Raw genomic sequence first — 21,415 nt, 5'->3', positions numbered from 1 at the left:
AGCTAAGCAGATCTTTTCACAGAGCTTTGATCAAGATTAGATAAAAGGAGAAAGTAAAGACAAACATACAAGAAAAACAATTGTTTTATTACAGAAAAGGATCAATACATTGACACAAACCATCCAAGTATTGCGGCAGGCAATGTAACATCTTTCCTCTTTTTAACATTAAAATGCAGTCCTTTTCAAAAAAGACTCATTAAAAAGTGTGGTTAGAGTTGATGTGAAATTTCTTGGTTAATTCAACTATGGAATTCAGGGGGCATGACAGTAAAAAGATCCGTGTCGCAGTGCATCTAGCTTATTGTCTTCAAAATGTTGACATAGATCAACTTCGCTGAACACAAATCCATCAGAGCATGTCCCATGTACTGTGTCTTTTATTTCAGATTTTGTTTCGTAGAATGCTGGCATTGTTCTTTTTCTGCAACTGTTCTAAAAATTAGCAGACATTCATATTCTTATTTTTGGGGCAATTCAATTATGAAATGACTGTCAATATCTTATTCAAATCTTAACCCGTTGAAGACAATTCCCATGAATACTTGGGGAGGTGTTTATTGGAAATGCATGTTGTAAAAAAATGGCAACATAGTTAAAATCAGTCTGTCCTCAATAGGATAATCTTAATCAAACTTATCATTTAATTTTCTCACAATGAATGTACATAAATTTGAACTGAATTGAATTGAATTGAATCAAATCATGACCAGGTAATATAATACTTATGCTAGCAACAAACTTTGAGTCTATGAGTTATTTGGACCCAAACTCAATCCATCATTTTGCTGATCTTTTCCACGCAGTGCTGAAAAGGCAGCAGGCGCAGGAGAGTATCTACCAGGCCACCACCCTCCAACCTCCCCAGCCCTCTGGGTCGGGCTCCCTGGACCACCTGCCTCGAACTCAGCGAGTCAAGGCCTGCAAGAAGCTGCGGCAGGAACAGCTCAAGCGATACTACGAACGCGAGAAGGGCGAACATGAGAAAAGTAAGATGGCCGATACCCTTCTTCAATTCTCCACTGACACAGATGTCGGGCATCATCAATATTCTTAGCATGCTGAAATTTTCACTATAAATTTAAAGGGGAAATCCAGTCCAAATATAACTTTGTCTGATAAAAAACAGTAAAATCTTGCGAGTTCAGTGGTAAAAACTTGACTAAAATTGGATGAAAAATAAGGAAGTTATGTCATTTTGAAGTTTTGCTAATTTGTGCAAACCATTGTGCAGTGGATATGAATATGCAAATGGATGAGCTAACCATGTCATAATCTCACAATTTTCAATTGATCTTGTACCAAAAAAAAAAATGGCGAAAATTCATTGTTTCTGTCATTGAAGTCTGAACCATGATGTTAGTCCTGGTTGAACAATTAGTGATCATTAAGATATACCAGGATTTGAGCCTCGGGCATAATTGCATTTGAATGAAAAACTGGAAATTTCACAATTTAATGTACAAACTATATGGCAAGTTATGAGGGGCTGACATGCTCACTTTACCATTTGCATATTCATATTGACTGTTCAAGAACTTTTTCCTATAAAATTAGTAGAACTTCAAAATGTCATAACTTCCTTATTTTTCAACCAGATTTCAATCAAAATTTTACCATTGCACTCGTAATATTTCACTCTTTCTTATCAGACTAACTTATATTTGGACCACTTAAAGTCAGGATAAATTGGCATAGGAATAAACTGTTTGCACAGAAACATCAGAATTTATCTGGTGTCAGTCATATATTTCTCACTATTCACACTCTGCGACAGAAAACCTCTGCGACAGATTCATGAAGGATGAGGTATGGGATTATGAGAGTCTGCGTCTACGTAGTATAGTCCTGATCACTTCAAATTGTGAATTATTCTTCTTAAAGGATATTTGTGCAATCTTCTTCCGTTTTCCAAACTTCCCCCTTCCAAGGTATTCTGTGGAACACAGAGGAGACTACAATGGTACACTAGGGTGCAATATTATTCAGTGTCTTTCTTTACTTCTCTTTTCTGCATTGTAGTGAATACAAAAAGCACTAGCCTTCTCCCAGTTTGCGGTGCATATGTGCAGAGAGGCGTGAATTGATCCACCGCATTCTGTGGGGGTTTTCTGGCAGCTCTGTTATTCTATTGAAAGGCCAGATGATTTATGACAAACTTAAGACGTCACAACATGACAAAACTAAAGTGAAGAATTACCCACTTGCTGACCAGGATCATAGAAGTTGTGGGATATCCCACAGTTTACCCCCCCTCCTTCCCTTTAGTGTATGTTATGATCTCCATACATAGCTCAGAGATATGTCTTACAAATGTTTTTGGGTAATTCCATGAAGTTGGGGCAGTGTCCATGTAGCATCGTGATATTTGAAAAATACATTTCAGCATAACTCAATATTAATTATGCTATACATTTATTGTTTGTAGGCTTTACATTTGCATTGAGGCCATACATTTTCCTGGAAATTTTGTGCCATTCAGACTCAATTTTGATGAAGTTATTAAACAATATGTAACGGTGTCCTGTAGCATCGTGACGTGTCCATGTAGCATCGTGAAATTTTAAAATTTGGTCCTAAGAGACAAATTATGGCAATTAGCTTGACCAAAATTTGATGCAATATGCATATTTACTAGATTAGTCAGATAGCTAAATATCCCAAATTTCCTGTACACAGTTTTAATTTTAAAAGAAAATTACAAAATGTATCACGATGCTACAAGGTGTCCTTTTTTGTTACATTTGGTAGGACACCGTGTAGCATAGTGACACATTGTGTAATTTTCTTGTAAAAGTAAAACTGTGGAAAGGAGAGTTAAGATATTTAGCTATCTGACTAATCTAGTAATTATGTATATTATATCAAATTTTGGTCAAGCTTATTGCATTAATTTGTCTTTTAGGACCGGATTTTAACTATCACGATGCTACATGGACACGTCACGATGCTACAGGACACCGTTACTTTTTTTTTGAATAACTTCATCAAAATTGAGTCTGAATGAAACAAAATTTCTAGGAAAATGTATGGTCTCAATACAAATGTAAAGCCTATAAAGAATATATGTATAGCATAATTAGTATTGAGTTATGCTAAAATGTAACACTTTGTGCCCCAACTTCATGGAATTACCCTTTTATATTGTCACTTCAGTTCAGAGGTATGTGTTTTTGTCTGTTTATTTTTATCATAGCTTCATAGTCTCCAGGGTCTCATAGTTGTATCACTGTGGACTACTGGTACAATTAATGGTGAAAGCACTAGACTCGTAAACAAGAGTTCCAGATTTCAATTCCTACTTAACAGGTCCTTCCATCCTTGGACACGGTTGTTGCCCACACTATTACCGCACAACTCCTGTTGTGTTAAAATAGGCGCCTTGAATGCCAATAAAAAGCAATCACGTAGACAGGACTCGCCCTAAGAGTTGTGCTAAAACCGTTGAATGGATAATAATAAATAAAACAAAATAAAAACTCAATACCATTATTGTTGCCAGTATTTTTCCATCATTGTGAATTTGTGATTACTATTATTATTATTTTTCAGTTGGTCGCAGATTGTCTGGCAGACGCTCGACTCCAAACAGCAAGGGGGCAGTGGTCAACTTTGACATCGCCAATAAATTGAGGGATGCGGTCACCCGTTTCGATGACAAAGAAGGTGAAAACAGGAATAAGTCTTCCCCAATTTTTTGTACCAAGTGCTATCTTGTCAGTTGTTTGTGTTTGTGTTTGTGTTGGTATATATTGGTTTGCTTTGCAGTTGTATGGATGTTTGATTGTAGTTGTGGCTGAAATGGTGAACAGAGAACAGCCAGAAAGCTGACAGCTGAATCATGTGAAGTGTGTATCGGTGACTCTCAGATCAGATGATGTTGAGGTTGAAGTGATGATGGAAAGCCGTGGTAGCGTTAAATCTTTATGTGCCACATTTAGAATCATTGATGGTATGCAGAGGTTTAGGTTGTAATTTTATTGTTTCAAACAAAGATTATTTTCACTGATTTTCATTATTATCAGTATAGTTATTATAGTCATTATTGTTAATAAGTGGTTCTTAGGTAATATAGCACAGACTTTTTGGAAAGTACTCAAGTCTGATGTTTGTGACAATGATCGTGAAACTTGTGCTGATGGTGAATTGTGTACTGTTGATGATGGGAATGTTGTTATGGTGGGGAACATCAAATGATAATCACACACACACAAAAAAAAAATGTTGATGGAGATGACGATGATGGTGATGATGATGATGTTGATGGTGATGGTAGTGGTGGTGGTGGTGGTGGTGATGGTGATGATGGTGACGATGATGATGAAGACAATGATGGTGATTAAGATGACATTGAGCATGATGGATATTGTGGTTGTAAGATCTGGGGGCATTTCATAAAGCATTTCGTCAGATATTTTTCTGACAAACGGTGATAAGCTACTGCAATCCTTGTATCTGATTGGCGGAGAGCAAATTTGTCTGAAAAAAAAAATGTCCAACAAAATGCTTCATGAAATTCCTCCCCTTAATATTTTTGGTGTTGAATGAGCATAACAAAATGCAATGGAACTTTTGATGATGTCCAGTCACTTGATATTGAGTAATGAGGCAGTTAGTTTGATTTGGCATTGTATATTTAATGTCTATTTGCTGTTTTCTAGATGCCTTTAAGGGTTGATGCACTTTCCTTGACTGAAGGGAGATGGGATCTGTTTGTGTAGGTTTTGTGAGTTTTTTATTTAGCATGAAATTTTCATGGTCTTGTTTTTTGTCACTGGTAAGACTGACCATTTGTTCGTTGAGAGAATGACAACATCCTTCCCAAGATTCCTTTCATTTAGATGAGGCTTACAAGGTTAAAATTTGCATTCTTTTGTATGATTTTTATGTGCAGTTATACACTTAATTTTTGCAGTGACATATTACCAAAGTTCTTTCATTACGGCAAGAATATGCTGTCAGGATGTCACATATTCGTGAACTAAACTCCCTTTAATAAATGTAAAGTCTATCTGAAATTGTCTTGAAACATGGGTACAGCTTAAATAGCTCTCTGACTTTAGTTCACATTTTTCCCCTGTTAACTTATTTCATATGCAAGTTGGTACAGGATTGTGTCTTTTTCTTATTAGATCCTTCCCAACCAGGATGCTGTTATTTGTGACCTTGGTATCAGCTTACCCACAAGCACTTATCACTCAACTACTGCGCTTTACTGATTTGCAAATAGTCGTTAAAGGTTTTGCAAGTAATCCTGCTGTACCCCAAAATTCCCCAGTTGCCGCACAAACAGTCCCCCACTAGAGCTTCTGTACAGTTTGTAGAGTATCATTGCTAAGCATCATGTCACCTACAATCTGTAAATATGCATACAATTGTGTGAGCATGCAGTGCTTTAGTGGTATCACTGATTGGCAGTTACGTAATACTTCGGCCGCCTCGTCCCCTCTGTCTGCTGCCATTTTTGGTGTTGGAGACGAGAAGAATTTATTGGTTTTGGGAGCAAACTGTAAAATCGCAAATGTTGTGCCATCACCTCCTGTATACTGTAGTGTTTATGAGGGGACTCAATTCACAGAGCATGAAAAGGTGTCATGTATCGGGTGCTGTTCGTTATTCCGAAGGTTGTTAATCCGAAACACACAAATTCCCTATACCTAGAGGTCCGTTAATCTGAAAATGAAAAAGGATTTTTTAATCCGAAAATTTGTGGCGTTATTCCGAAGGTTTGTTATTCCGAAGATTTGTTCATCCGAAAATGAAATTCGGAAAAACGAACCTTCGGAATAACGAGTTGTAACCTATGTATCATTAAAATCTTTGCAGCATTTCAGCACCATTAATCTCTTGATTGTCTGAATGATTCAGATACATGCATGACTGCTGACTTCTCTCTTGCATTTGACAACAACAATGTAGCTTCTTCTTGCTTGAGATTAACTGTAAAGGTGGAAATTTTCGCGGTACTGAAATTTTCACGCATTTTGTGCAACCAGAGGCTAGCACGAACATAAAAGCACGCAAATATTTTTGCTTGCCATACATTCCAGTAGTTGATGTCTTGATTACGCGGAATTAAAAACATGCAAATCTCTTCTTAACTGGCCTTTCGTGAAAAATTAGTCGCACGAAAAGATATCCACTTTTACAGTTACATTTAGTGATATACTCCTAGTTTGCTTTGCTTAGTATTGTTTAACACTGACATTTTTTAAATAGTAGGACCAAATAAAACAGTATATACAAGAGTTAAATTCATTCATATACTTTTTACTCAACTTTGTGTTAAAATGCACAAACCCTCTGAACTGTTTATAAAAAAAAAAAGATAGCTGCCTTGGATGAGTTGCCAATTTAGGGCCAAGCATTGTCACTTTAAGAATTCCACCCTTGTGGCTGCCAGAGGGCACTGTTTAAAAACTCTGTTGTACAAGATTAGACAAAAATCAGCGTCTGAGCATTAAGTCAGCGTCTACTTGCTTCATTTCTTTAGGGGAAAGAAAATATTAACAAACAGAGGAAGGCTTGGGTAAGATTAAATGACAGAGGGTCATATAAAAAGATATATGTATATATGTGTATTATATGTATATATATATATATATTATATTTATTTATATATATATATATATATGCATGAGAGATGAGGAAAAATCCTTAACAAGAAAAAACAAGACATAAAAAGACAAGACATAGATATAATTACTGAAAATGCAAGGGGAATGATAGTGACTGTAGGGTGAAATTACTGAAATGAGTGCTAAAAATGATGGCTATGGTAGTAAGTTGTAATTCATAATGAATTTTCCTATAAAATATAGATAGTAATCATAATACATAGATAATATCAGAAATTATTTTCATTATGTTTATTTTTATCATTGATGTTCATCATCATGAAAAGAAGATGTCTAGAAAAAGAAAAGAAGAAGAAGAAGAAGAAAGAGAAGAAGAAGAAATAGAAATCAATCACATAACAACCATGTTGGTGAGAGATAGGGATAGATATTTAAATTTGAAGGCAGGTTACACAACACCACAATAGCTATACTTTTTTATGTCTTCTCAAAATTTGCATGGAATCAGAAGTAGATGAAAAAAAATAAGAGCGAGGTAGTGTATAGCTGGAGATATTTCAGCATGGTACGGTAATATTTACCACCAATGCCATTCCATTCTATCAACACAGCTTCTTGTGCAAGTGGCAAAATAATTGAGTCAATTTCCATCACAATTTAAGCATTGAAGGATACCTACCGTGTTCTTAGTTTCCATGGCAACAGTCCTGGAGATACTCGTACTTAGTAGCTCACAAAAGTGTTCTCTCCCCCCCCCCACCTTCTCATTACCATTCACACTAAAATGCCAAAGAATCTGTCTGCGTTGGCTCTTGCAGGCATAGATGCATTTTTGTAAAGTACAAAAGTAAGGCTGGGGAGTTTTTGATTTCTTTGACAGATACTGTAAAGATTGAGTGGAGACGTTTGAAAATGAATTTCATCTGATCAGGTTGTGTCTCTCAAAATCGGAATGTATATGTGTGCGTAAAATGCAGTGTCATTGAAAGGGTACCCTTTTTTCGCTCTATGTTTACGTGTTTTTGTAAAGGAACCAGTTGGCAGTTAGATCATTGACATACCCCTGTTCAGACGCTAGCCAGTTTATACCAAAACCTGATAGAGAAACAAAGTATAAGGAATCATTGTATAGCCGATGGACCATTCAGACGCTAATTTCGACCATTCCAGAAAAATGTCGTATAAACATGCAGTTTCTCACTACGCATTTTGTTATGGTCATGAGTGGCAGGTACAAGGTCACCTTTCGTGCTCGCTCCCATTAAGCCCCACCCAGTTATACCATTCTATGGTTGCCATACGTTCAGGCGCACAATGAACAAGATGGAATGCTGATTCGTTATCAAGTTCTATTTCGAAACGATGCTCTGACTGTCGTTTCGCTATACAGTTGTACGTCGTTTCGTTAGACATCGTTTCGTTAGTCAGCGTTCAGACGTGTAATTTCATCATATAGTTATACCGTTTTGGTATAGCTATACTGTTCTGGTATAAATTTTTTGCGTCTGAACACCCTGATACTGGATTGTGTGGTTACTGACTTACAGGATTGTGTGGTTACTGACATACTGGATTGTGTGGTTACTGATAACTTCAGCTTTTTTTTTCTTTTTTTTTTTTTTTAGGGAAGACTTGCTCGATAATCATCGCAAGATCAGTATGGCTTATGTTTTGGTGATGATGAAGACGTAGGCTGTCAACACTTTTGACGAAAAAAGAGTTCAAGACCATGATGGAAATCACACATATCCTCACAAACTTCCCGGTGGTCCCTTGTCTTCGGTTCATAATGCTTTGAGGAAGGAACTCGGCACCAGTTTGACCTTGGGTATGATGGAGTGGTTGTCAAGAGAGCAAGGTAGATGGAAGGAGAAATATAAAAGGAGAGATAGAGAAGAGAGAGAGAGACAGAAGGGAGAAAGGGATAAGTACAGAAAGAGAGATTTAATAGAAACATAGATCGATAGATGTGTACATACTGTATAAGTGGTTTCTTTCGCGGTGGTTTTATTTTCGCGCTTTTTGCGCTTTGAGGTTGAACCGCGAATTTAACATCACCTGAAAATATTTTGACCTCGTGGCTTGTTATAACGCTATCATTACCGACCGCGAATTTAAACACACGCGAAAAAGTCGGCACCAATGGAAACCGCGAAAGTTTCTGTACGCGAAAGAAACCACTTTTACAGTAGACAGAGAGAGGGAGAAAGAGATAGGTATAGGGAGGAAGAGGTAGGGATAGAAAGAGTTGTTTAGAAAGAGAAATAATTTGATGTATAAGTAGATAGGGAGAGAAAGGGAGAGAGATAACTACAGAAAGATAAATTCAGAAACACAAATAGGTAGACGTATACATAAAGAGAGGGAGAAAGAGGAAGGGATAGAAAGAGTTGTTTAGAAAGAGAAATACAGTTAAACTCGCCTAAGTCGACATCGCATATGTCGAATAATCGCGCAAGTCGATGATTTTAAAAAGTCCCGATTTTTCCCCATTGACTTACGTGTAATAATTCACTCACAAGTCGAATTTTGTAAGTCGAATACTCGCCTAAGTCGATGAAATTCCAAGAACACTTTCACGGAAGAACCATTAAATTCAGTGTGCCTAAGTCGAATAAGATTTTATTGTGCAATAAATCACTGTCAAAATCACGAGACGCCAGTTTTTGTTTACATAAGAACTAGCCTGACCAGACAGGTGACAAAAAAACGATCTAAAGTATCAAAATTCAAAGCGATCGCATGCGATTGTTGAACTCTCTTCGTGTTTGGAGGTCCGCTGGTACAGCCCTGTCGCGCTAGCGCTACGTACGTACATACAGCGACTGGGCTGTGTATAGTTGTGCATACAGCGACTGGGCTGTGTATAGTCTGTGTATGTTTGCAGTCTGCGCTGTGCAGTGGATGGATGAAGCTGCTGAGTTTTCAAAGTGGAAAGTAGGGGAAAGTTACGGGCACGGGTAAATCAGAAGTACACCTCTACACGCATTTCAAGCCACGGTATGGTAAACTGGAATCAATCACTGCTCAAATATCGTTCATATTCACTTCCACAAGGTTTAACAAGGGTGTAAAGTAATCGGACCTGTGCCAATGCTAATGCACTGTCCATGCAAAGTTAGCCGCAGCCCTGCCGGGCGACCCGTGCTGCGGCACACCTCTCGGCTCCAGAGTAGACAACATACATGTACATTATGTACATTATACATAATGTACGTGTTGTGTGGAAGTTGATTTTTTTCGACTTACGCACAAGTCGAAACTCGCCTAAGTCGATGTGTTTTGCTCAGTCCCGAGAAGATCGACTTATGCGAGTTTAACTGTAGTTTGATGTATAAGTAGATAGGGAGAGAAAGGGAGAGAGAGATAACTACAGAAGGATAAATTTAGAAACACAAATACTGTCTGAGTAGGTAGAGGAATACGTAGATAGAGAGACAAAAGAGATAGGTGTAGGGAGAAAGAGGTAGGGATAGAAAGAGTTAAGAAAGAGAAATAATTCTATGTATAAGTAGATAGAGAAAGATAAGATAAACAGAGGGTGTTGTTTAGATAGATAGAAGAGATAGATGTATGAACACAAAGAAAGAGATAGAACGAGGGAAAAGGAGATAGCTACAGGGGAAAAGAGAGAGGAGAGTGAGGTAGAGGCAGAAAAAGAGATTTATAAAGAGAAAAGGATGTAAAAGAGAGAGAGATTTAGATAGAGAAATAGATGTTTAGATAGAGGGAGAGAGGGAGGGAGAGATAGGTACAGGGAAAAAGAGAGGGGAGAGTGAAGTAGAGGCAGAAAAAAGAGATTTATAAAGAGAAAAGGATGTAAGAGAGAGATTTAGATAGAGAAATAGATGTTTAGATAGAGGGAGAGAGGGAGGGAGAGATAGGTACAGGGAAAAAGAGAGGGGAGAGTGAAGTAGAGGTAGAAAAGGAGGTTTAAATAGAGTTATAGATGGAGGGAGAAAGGGACAGGTAGGGGGAGAATAGGGGAGGGAGAGAGAGAGAAAAGGAGATAGAGACGGGGGAAAGATGTAGAAAGAGACCGGGTTGAAAGAGGAGTGAGAGACAGTGTTAGAGAAGAGACAGATGAATAGGGAAAGATGAACCTGTTGAGGACGAGCTGATCTTGCTATAACACGTTTTTCATAGACAGCTGCCCAAGTAAACTCGGGACTAGTCTTTAGTGGGTTAGGATAGGAAGCATGACTGATGTTCATATACTGGAAAGGGAGGGAAAATGATAACTTTATGAAGCACTTTTGCTTTATGAAGTAAAGTTTTAGCTTTTACAAATATGTTATATGGCGTGAAGAAATGATCTTAATCCCTCTTTCATAGCCTATTGTGTGTATTGTCCCTTAAAATTGCATTAAAAGTTTTCTTTGATTTATCACGTCAAGATTCACTTCTAAATGCAACTTTTTAACTAAAGTTGATTGAAAAGAACTATTGCCCATCTGTCTCATTAAGCATCTCACTTTTCTATTTCTGCAATATTCACCCAAATCATAAACTTTAACTATGCAGTCTCTGTGTTTTTACTTCAGTATCTCAGTGCAGTCATATTTTTTTATGGTGCTCTCTGTTTTGTTTTCTTCTTTTTTTCTCCATCCTCTTGTTTTTTTTTGGCTGCATAGCTTTCTTCTTTTTATTCGTTCTGTGTTGGCTTCGATATTACTCAATTTGGTTTTTCACTGGTATTTTGCAAGTCATATTTATATCCTGCTGATATAAGATATCACTGTGTCTTTGAAAGGTGATATCTTCAACAGATATGAAAGTGTTTTATTTTCACATTCTGGTGGATTCATCAGATTCATCAGATTCTTTTGTTACGACAGAACAATTATATATGTGTTTGCAGTGTTCTTTCCACATAGCTTTTTGGGGAAGTCCATGGCAAAAGTGACTGTTAGATTTTTTTTATTTGCACAGTCAGCAGACAGAACAGTATTATAGGATAGAGTTTGTGATATATCTATCTGTCCTGTCTTTTTGTCTTCTTTCTGCATTCATGCATCATTCCTTTCTGTGCAGTAGAGACATATTGTGCTGTCTTGGTCATCTGCTCGACTGGATAGGTGCACTGTCATCTAGCATTGACTACAGTGAATATGGCTTGGAGAGAGGCACTGTTGATTCCACCAGAGCTTAACCCGATGAGGACTGGCTGATTTTGCTTCAACACGCATTTCCCATAGACGCTTGCTCGAGTGTACTCGTGACTCGTCCTCAACGGGTTAAGTTACCCATGTACTCTTTCCCCAAACAATTCATTCTGTCTTCCCCCACAGGTATGGTAGTATGAGGGCAACAAGTTATGTAAAGGTCAACATGTGATGGAGGAATGCCTTTTGTATTGTTCTCTGGTGCATGCTTTTTGCGTGATTCAGATAGCCTGTCTCTGAGGCTGTGAGTTTCATTGATGTAACAAATCAATATCTTCCAACTTTCTTCCCTTGTGTAACTATGCCTTTTATTGACATATCTTCCAAGGGGTTGTATGAGAAAAAGGCAGAATGTGCATCTGCATCGCTTATCAAACTGACATGCTAGTTGTTAATCAAGACTGGGTACAGGTGGGACATAGACGAGCTGGTGTCTGGAAGGAAGGCTAATCACCTGATCGCCCCCCTGCCTGTTTTGTTGCTGTTGTTGTTGCTGTTGTTAGTGTTGTTCTTTTGTTCCCGACATGCTCTGTACAGATGTGAGTGTTTGCTGGGTGGCTAATGTCATCACTTGCAAAATTCTCTCACTTAGGAGGAGAAAGTTGACAAGCCTCTCAATCATTCCCCATATTCAGCAGAGTTAATGACTAGGCTCACACGTTCAGACCCTTTTACCAAAGTCAGGACTGGTTTGCCATACAGCCAGGCAGTTGTCAAATGCCGTAGAGTGTTTCATCACCTGCAGGTTAAAACTGTGGCTTCGGGTCACATGTATGGCTGGGCCAAAGATTTTATATCAGCTGTTTGCATTACATTGCGTTCATCTCTTCACTCTGCTATGTGCAGAGAGTGTTTACGGAAGCGAAACTAGTTAGCGACTGGTTGTAGTGTAGCTGCTCATTAACTGTACCAGGAAGGGGGCGACATCCCTCTGCAGCTAAAGCAATTTTCTCCCTTTCCTCTGTTCCCTCCATTTTTTTTTTCTCCTCCTTCTACTTTCTCAGACAACTTTCTCCAAGTCATGTCATGAGCATCATCGTAGTGAAGAGGAAGACGGTGAAAAGGCGTTCAAAAAAAAAAGCAAGAAAAAAAAACCAACTGTGAGCTCATGCTCAGGACTAATCTGCAGGTGCAAATTCGAGTAGAGAGGAAGAGTATCTCAGTGAGATTATGCCACAGTTTTTCTTTTTCCCGGAGCAAACTCTTGGTGGGATATCTTCCGTAGGGACTATCTGATCCAGGATATGGACTGTGGGACTTTTCCTCGTGGCAGGCCCACCTCTAACATAAAAACATAAAAGTCAATTCGATTTGCTACAATTTGTGTCTGCTCCATCGTATCTGTAAACGAAGAAAGACATGGATTCCTATTTGGAACATTTCTGTGACGAGCATTGACCCCACCCGGGCACGGAAGCAATTTGTGTGTGTGTATGTGTGTATGAGTGAGGAGCCATACTGAATCCTAGGCAGTGGTAACATTTTTGGAGGATATGTCCTTGCCGTGAGCGACACTTTGGAAAACTTGCCAAATTTCTGGTTGATGTCAAGGTGCGAACACTACTTGTTAAAGGTGATCAGCTTTAAGAGGATTATGATATCCGGTTATGATCACATCAAGTCTTGCTGTCCTGAAATGTAGATTTAGTGCCATTTGCATTAAATTGCAGCCACTGGAGTACAGTGCCTGTTCCTATTGTTGTTCCTGGATGAAGGATTATAAATTTGAATTTCAGACTCTATTGTCCTGCTTATCTTTGCATATCTCTACTTTTCTGTTTACCGCAGAGAAAAAACTTTCTTGACCTTGGAGGCTTGCCATACATTTGCCATCTCTCTAGCGATGATTGAAATTAGATTGATGTGGGTTTAAGGTTTGGGCTTTGCAGTGGGAGTGTTTGAAGCGGAGGTTTGGGATTTGGAAGGTAGGGGAGAAAAAAAAAGGATCATCCTGCTGCTAGAATCTGGATATCCTTTGAAGGCAGCTGCTAGTGGTTGATTGATGAATATTCATGAGATGAACTAATGCCTGCAATACTAAATATATAACTAAGTTTGCGCGGTTTATGCATTTTATCGAGTAGTTTGACAATAGGCACCCACAGCAAGAATCATGAATTTGATCATATTTCTTCTGCTGAAAATCTCATTGAGGTATAAAGTCTAATTGCATGAATGTCCTTTGTCTTTTAGATGTGGGAGATTCATTCATTTTCATATGTTTGTTTCAAAAGTTTATTTCGACTTCGTTTTTTCACTGCCTCAAGCATTTATCTATATGAAAAATCATAACAAAGAGAAAAATGTGTAGATGGAACTCTTGAAACTAATGCAACAGATACACAATTTTGATTGTAGTAGAAATAGGTGTCACATTGTGTTTGATATTTCTTTTTGCATGGTTTCTAATTGGGATAGCATATCAACCAGTTTGATCACATGAATGTAATGCTGCTTGTGTACAAATTATTATTCATTTGGGACACATGGACTATAAAATGTTCATGTTAACATGTAAGTTTGTGTGAAGGAATCAATTCTTTTTTTTTAAATGATGAGATCATGGTATCTATGTACTTTACAATAATTTTACTGTTTAACAGCTTTAGGAAATGCATCTTTAGGTTTACTGAAATTGATAACTTTTGCCTTTACGAGGAGAAGGTAAAAAATGTCACAGTGACTCATGTCTATGTGAATGTATGAGTTTTTGTTGCTGGTATTCAAATATTTCTGTACATTTGTCTGATTACACTCCTTCAAGATTGATCTGTTGCTTCAGGTCGTTTCACAGAGTTCATCTCAGTGTACACTAATTCTCACTTCCAATACCGCTACCTCCTAGTTTTCTCCACGGGAATATTTTTGTCGAAACAAAAGCGAGGAAACGATCAATTTTCCACGAGGAGACCTGACCCAATTTCAAACACCGTTGATGACGGGATATTTCTCGTTTGAGAAAGTTTGTAATTTGAGTGCCATGACACGATTACTGTTAGGAATGGAGATACTACTTCCCCCCTATGATCAAGGTCAGAGGTACTTAGTATATCCCTGGGTTCATCCACCAAGTCATCTGTCATGACCCTATCAAAGTAAAACACCACTCTACGAAAGTAGACTTCCCCCCATTCAGACACAAAATGTTTATAGTATCAAGACTCGATAAAGAAACATATCAAATTTTCATTGTATAGCCCAGAACAATCTTTACCGATTAAAAAAAAAAAGTTATATAGGTGTGCACTTCACTGCATTTCAGAATAACAAACCTTTAAAATAATGAATCTTATTTCACTTTTGGATTATGGAGCCTTCAGAGTAACAGACACCACCCCTAAAATCAATACAAAAGATAAATGAGTGAAAAAAAGTGAGTTGAAAAAGTCCATTTGCCTGAAAACTTATGTCATCATGACTCTCTTTAAATGGTGTTTGTCTGTTTCTTTTTTGATGAATTTAAAATCATTTATTATAACTGTATTAATGGGATATAACATTGAACAACTGCATTGTTAAATAGCTGATAACTTTGACAAAGGGTTCTGAGTTTTCTTTTTCTACTTGTCTCTCCCTTTTCAGTCGAAGGAATAACTGTAGGTGGGACGAAGAGTTTGGAAAAATAATTTTTAGAGTGGCCCTGACATTTATGTTTATGAATTTTATCAAGATAAGGAATTGCTCAACAAACAGCTGATGATCTCATTCTTCTAGAGGAGCCCTTTATATATCTTTATTAGTTTTTATTTGAGGAAGGGGGGGGGGTATTATTGGTGGTAGGATAAAGGATAGGTGGGGATGATCTTTAAGCATCCCAGGACGAGCAGCTCAGGAAGCAGGTTACACAGTACTTGAGCAAGTTAAAGGGATGGCATAGTTTTGGTTGAGATGGGGATTCAAGTTTTCACTTTATGCAAGATAATTAGAAGCCCCTTAAATGAAATATCAAAGAATATACAATTCTAAGAGGAATTAAAAGTTTGTGTGATGAAAATCAGTTTTGAAATGGCTGAGATGTATTCAAAGACCAAGCAATCCTAATGAAAGATCTGGTACCCACCTTTTATCAGGACCAATTTGTTTTACTTTGTTCTTGAATATCTCAGCTGTTTCAAAACTGATTTTCATCAAATAAACCATTATTTCCTCTTAAAATTGTATACTCAGACAGATATTTCATGGTGTAATTTCTAATCATCTAACAAAAAAAAAAAAGCCTGAATCCCCATGTCAACCAAAACTATATCATCCCTTTAACTTTAACAGTAATATGCGAGCTCTTTCTCTTCCAAGATGACTAATGCTTGTCACAGCCCATCAGGTAGGCTAATCAATTAATACTTGCCTGGCCTCTGTTTCCGTCTCCCTGGTAACGTTCATCTTTTTACTTCATAAAAGAATTTTCCCAGAAGTTCGTGTGACATTTTTGCTCCTTTTTCTTCCCCATCATTGGGATGTTAAAGTGACTCTGATTGGTTTAGAAGCTGTGCCATTTTCCTCTTTTGGTAAATATTAGGTAACGTAACTTTGAAAGAATATGAAATGTGTTGCATTTTTTTTCTCTCTTTTTTTGTATAATTGAAGTCATCTCATCAATTTGTGCCTTTGTTTTGTATCTATAACAAGGGATCATTGGCAGTGTCCCAAGCAATCATTCAAATACCCTAGTTTATTCAGCAATGATGAGTTCCAAAAACAAAACAAAACAAAAATTGCAATCATGCTACGTAATATTGTCTGTACAATATGTGACTGTTCACAGAATGATACCAGTTATGGCTTGTATATGTTTGTTTGATCATAAATGACAAATGTACATTAGTTTACCTGAGTAGAAGTGAACATCTTGTCCATGATGAACTGTGATTCAAAGATGCACAAACTGCTGACCCAAATTGCCTATTCCAGAAAATTGCCCACATTCATTCAAAGTGCAGGAAGCAGCTATATCATGTGATAGTAGAACTATTCAGTGAAAGTTGTGTGTTTTCCCTCCAAGTGTATTCATCAAGCACAAGCTACCATTATCCAACCTCGATTCATAGTCCAAAATGGCCTTACCCATCGCATACAAAGAGTTCTGCCTTCAAACCACTTGTACCTGTGTACAGTGAATCCCACAACATTTTTATGATTATACATTTCCTCTATACACTTTTGTTGTTTTGTTTTTACCGAGTCACATGACTTCCAAAAAGCCGTGCTCCACTTTGGTCTTTCGATACCTTTGCTCATAAATCGTTTTACCCGCAGTCTCTGGCTGTCTTATGGAGAAAACAGCATTCTGCAGAGATGTCACAGAACCGATCACATGCAATGCATGCACATAATATTACACACTCTCCTTTTATCTCTCGATTTTTTTTTTTCTCTCTCTTATTTTACTCCTATAAATTCAGATGATGCAAAATATCAATTTGTCAGACGATGGTGTCAGCAATTCTGTCTCCACTCTTCACATCAAGTTTATAATGTGAAAATAGATCGAAACTACAGATGCCTTCTTGAGTTGCTTCGATGAAATTCCCCATAACACAACATGCCTTATTATGCTATCTGGCGGAAAAGATGATTGAATGAGATGATATTCTTTTTCTTTGTGAAATGCTGAACCAGTAACTTTTAAACTGTCTGGGTTTAAAGATTAGTTATATATACTTTGAATATTCAAGAAAGGTGTCAGCGTAAAAAATCCACAAAACTGTCACATCATATTTTTGGGCAGTGCAAGGAGTACCACAAACTTTACCACAATCGTTTTTACAAATATATAAGTATTATAACTCCTCTTTTTAAAGAGCAAGACATTTTATTTGTCTTGGGATTGATATGATAGTCACATGGTTAGTTGTTTTCTGAGTGTAAAGAGAAAATGTGATTTGCTTTAATCACTTATGATTTGCCTGTAGGGAGAGCACAAAAACCTTGATGTCAGAAGCCAGGACACATTTTTTCTTTGTTCTGTTCTTTTTGTTGGCGGCGTCTTTGAAAAATATGCTCAAGTGAAATACATTTTCCCGGAGACACTAGGGCTGAGGCATGGGGGGTGAGAGCAATTTTCTCTCCTTTCTTGTGTCATCTGAAAGAAAGTTTATCTTCCCATCTTGATGTATGGCCAAGAAAGCCTACGACACCGACTAATTACTTCTCCAGGTTTTGCATCACACCGTCTCCTCCGTGGGTGAGCTTGGTTGCTAAGCACTTGTCTCTGGTAGCCAGGGAACCAAGAGAGACTTTCACTTCATGCAGTATGCAAGAATCATTCCAGCAGACTTCTCATGTAATTCTTGGTGCTGACATCACTGCTATTTATCTTCCCTACATATGTTTTGGGTCAACTTGTAGATGTGTCTAGTCTAGCTCGCAGCAGGCAGTATCGCTACATGCCGTGTCCATCGGAGAGCAGAAAGGGACCAGTTTGTGCAGACTACAGCGTCGACCTTGCGCCGGTACTTTGGGGAGTTATCGGTCTTCCAGACTTTAATCCTCCTGTCGAGAATCTTTTGTGCTAATTAGTAGTGTCCGCTGCTTGTATGTCTATCTACGAAGAATTGCAACCGTGGTTACCACGTAATATTTCTCAATTAATCCTGTGATGTCTGTTCATCCCAAGAAATATATCCTTGTGGATTTTTTTCTTCCAGAATATTACCACTCCCTGCAGATATGTAAATTTGCTCAGCACCATTGCCGCTTGCATCATTTTCTGTCCAATGCAGAATGCCTTAAGTGAAGTAGCAGGAGAAATGCATCTGACCAGAGCAAGACCAGTACATCTTTTTTTTTCCTATGGGAGGAAAGATCACACGAGATATTCCACCTGTGAAACTGGTATAATGTGAGTTTCCATTAACTTGTCGATGGTCATCTTCTTCCAATGACTCGATACCTTTTGTTGGATGTAACCTCCCAGATGTGCAGTGGCATTTTCGTCTCTGCGTATAGATTCTCTTTCTCCAGCCTTTTATTGAAATTCCATCTTCTCTTCACAGTATTGCTCCAGTGGCAGTGGTTCAGGAGGTTAATATCTAAAGCTGATGTCCTTTTAGAAACCATACATGTTCTCCAGTGTGAAGCCTTGTATCTGTAAAAGTGGTATAATTCTAATTCTAATATTCATCATCAACTTGCTGATATTCATCTTCTACAAATGGCGTCATATTTTCATTGTTTTGTTGTCTTTTTTTATTCTCTGTGTGCCTTCTCTCAAACATTTTCAGCCAAGGTTTGGCTTCTTTAATCAAGCAGAAACCAAAGAGGGACTTGCTGATTCAAGCATGCCAATTAGGAGAGCGCAAATCAATACCATTTTGCCTTACAACTGTCGTTACCACTGGTGACTTCTTTGAATTCAGTGTCTGTGGTAAAGGGAAATACCATCCTGATATAATTTTGCTTTGTGTGATACAAAAAAAAAAGTAAATCAGAAAAGAATATTTGGGAAACAAATATTAAACACCTAGAAATAAGATATGAATTGTTAAAGGTCAGAGAGTTAGACAAATTGGCAACTCATTCAAGGTGTTGAACAGCTCTCAATTTGTTTTGAACGCAAAATTTCACATTTTCATGGTTCTCAAATATTTTCAATAACCAAAGACAAAAATGTATCCACTGAGGAGGAAACACAAAAACATATTACTGTTATAATATACTAGGAACTGGTCTGAAGAAATGTTTTCATTGAAAAAAAAGAAAATTTATCCATATTTGTCTGCAAAATTAAAAGCAAAGCTGCTCAACACATACTCCGTGTAAAGAGTTACCAATTTGTCTCTAAATTTGTAGAAGTAATAACTTCTTGTTTGTCTAAGTGTTTCTGATTGTTTGCCTTTGTCTTTTTCTTAGAGGGGAGGCTTTTTTTGGGAGCATGTCCATTGCCCTTACTACAATGCTACATCTACCCCCCCCCCCCATTCAACAACCCCTGTGCAATGTGGCACTATGCTTTCTAGTTTCTTATTGATGGTGTCTGAGAAGCTGTGACTTCCTGTGGAAGAAACACACCAGACAGTCCAAAGAAATTTAACCAATATTCACCAAAATTACACAATTTCATCCCCTATGGGAATGACCTCTTTCTGGGATTTATACCGGGAACCGCACTTCTGACCGTAATGTCATTCGATCTTTTTCCCCACGGAAAAATGAGTGACCTTTGCGTTATGCATGGCAGTGTTTCAAAGGCCTTCGTGACGTCTCGAGTGGCTTTCACATCAAGTCTTCTTTTCTTCCAGGAGCACTGTTCGTAGGCGGTCTTCGAGAATTGATGATCGAAGCAGTGGAGTGTGATAACAGGTTGGTTGGGAGAAAGTGCAGAGATGCGAGAGACTACAGTGAACTAATTGCAAATATCACAGGGACAGAGGCAGAATTCCACAAGTTTTGAGTGCGTACTGATCGATCGATGTTCCTGTTTTGCAAAAACTTGCCAGCTTGCTAGCAAATGCACACCAGTATTGTACCTGCTCACAGATTGAGAACAGCAAACTATTAATCAATATGGAATACGTGTTGCCTACCTAAGTGAACCTACTGGCTGTAGCTGTTGAAGACTTGGTATTCGTTTCTGAAATTGCCATGGCATTTATTCACTGCAATACAAGAAACAGACTAGAAAGTTCACATTTCTGTGATGACAGGAATATTTCCTGCGAATATGGAGTTTGAGAAGAACAGCAACCGGTGGAGTGTTTTTTAAAAAGTGGTCATGATTAGTTGTCTGTGACAGACTCTTACAAGATATCCCACTGGGGACCATGAATTGTTCCTGTAAGGCTAGCAATGCAAACCGGTCCCACCACATCACAGTGGACTGTTCTGTGGAGTCTAAGGATCATTCTACATCAGTTGGTGAGTTGTTGATGTTGTTGCTGTTGTCTTCAATGCAGGTGAGAAGAGATACTAGTAATGTGAGAAATACACTTGAATATCTAGCCTGACAGCCAGAAAAGTAAATGGATCACTACTGTCATCTAATTGATCAACATACAGATTGTATTGATTGGTAAATTATCATGAATTTGATTTATTCCTTATTGATGTATAGAACATGATAATGGTTGAGTAATCACTTACTTGATTGATTATTGATTACCTGATTGAATGAATGGCAGGCAGATTAGATTATTAATTGATTAATCATTGGTTGATTGATTGATTGATTGATTGATTGATTGATTGACTGACTGACTGATTGATGATTGATTGATTGATTGATGGATGGATGGAATAAATGAATGACTGTCTGCTCAACAAATTGGTTTATCAACCAGTGGAAGAATTTAGTAAGAAAGTGATTGATGGATTGATGTATCACTGCATGGCTCCAATGCTGAGTCTGATTGATCAAATTATTTTTCAAGTGAAAATTAAATGGATGAAATGAATGAATGAATGAATAAATGAATGAATGAATGCATGAATGATTGCTTATTTGACTTCATCTACTAATGGATGGATGAATGGGCTTAACACCAAATCTGAATGTACATGTTAACCCATTGAGGACTAGTATACTCGAGCAGGTGTCTATGGAAATGTGTGTTAGAGCAAAATCAACCTGTCCTCAATGGGTTAATTGATAATGCCAACATGTGAGTGCATTAATCATGAATTTCTCAGAATAATTGCATGCCTAATTATTTGTTTTTGTTTGTGTTTTGCTTTGAT

The 21,415-nt window shown here is 37.7% G+C and overlaps 1 protein-coding gene across 1 annotated transcript in view; it reads left to right on the top strand.

Annotated features, from left to right (window-relative positions):
* The first annotated feature begins 248 nt into the window (after window positions 1-248).
* Window positions 249-21,415, top strand: part of LOC139742980 (unconventional myosin-XVI-like) — a 215,402-nt gene continuing 194,235 nt past the window's right edge. The window contains exons 1-3 of the mRNA XM_071653486.1: window positions 249-270; window positions 807-989; window positions 3,553-3,666. Of these exons, the coding sequence (XP_071509587.1) occupies window positions 249-270; window positions 807-989; window positions 3,553-3,666 (319 nt within the window). The remainder of the gene's footprint in view (window positions 271-806; window positions 990-3,552; window positions 3,667-21,415) is intronic.

The sequence above is a fragment of the Diadema antillarum genome, unplaced genomic scaffold (genome assembly GCF_040938485.1).
Source record: "Diadema antillarum isolate AM-2024a unplaced genomic scaffold, OU_Dant_1.0 seq00001041_RagTag, whole genome shotgun sequence".
In the NCBI taxonomy this organism is placed as follows: domain Eukaryota; kingdom Metazoa; phylum Echinodermata; class Echinoidea; order Diadematoida; family Diadematidae; genus Diadema; species Diadema antillarum.
The sequence above is the reverse complement of the archived record's forward strand: the minus strand, read 5'-3'. Positions and strand labels throughout refer to the sequence as shown.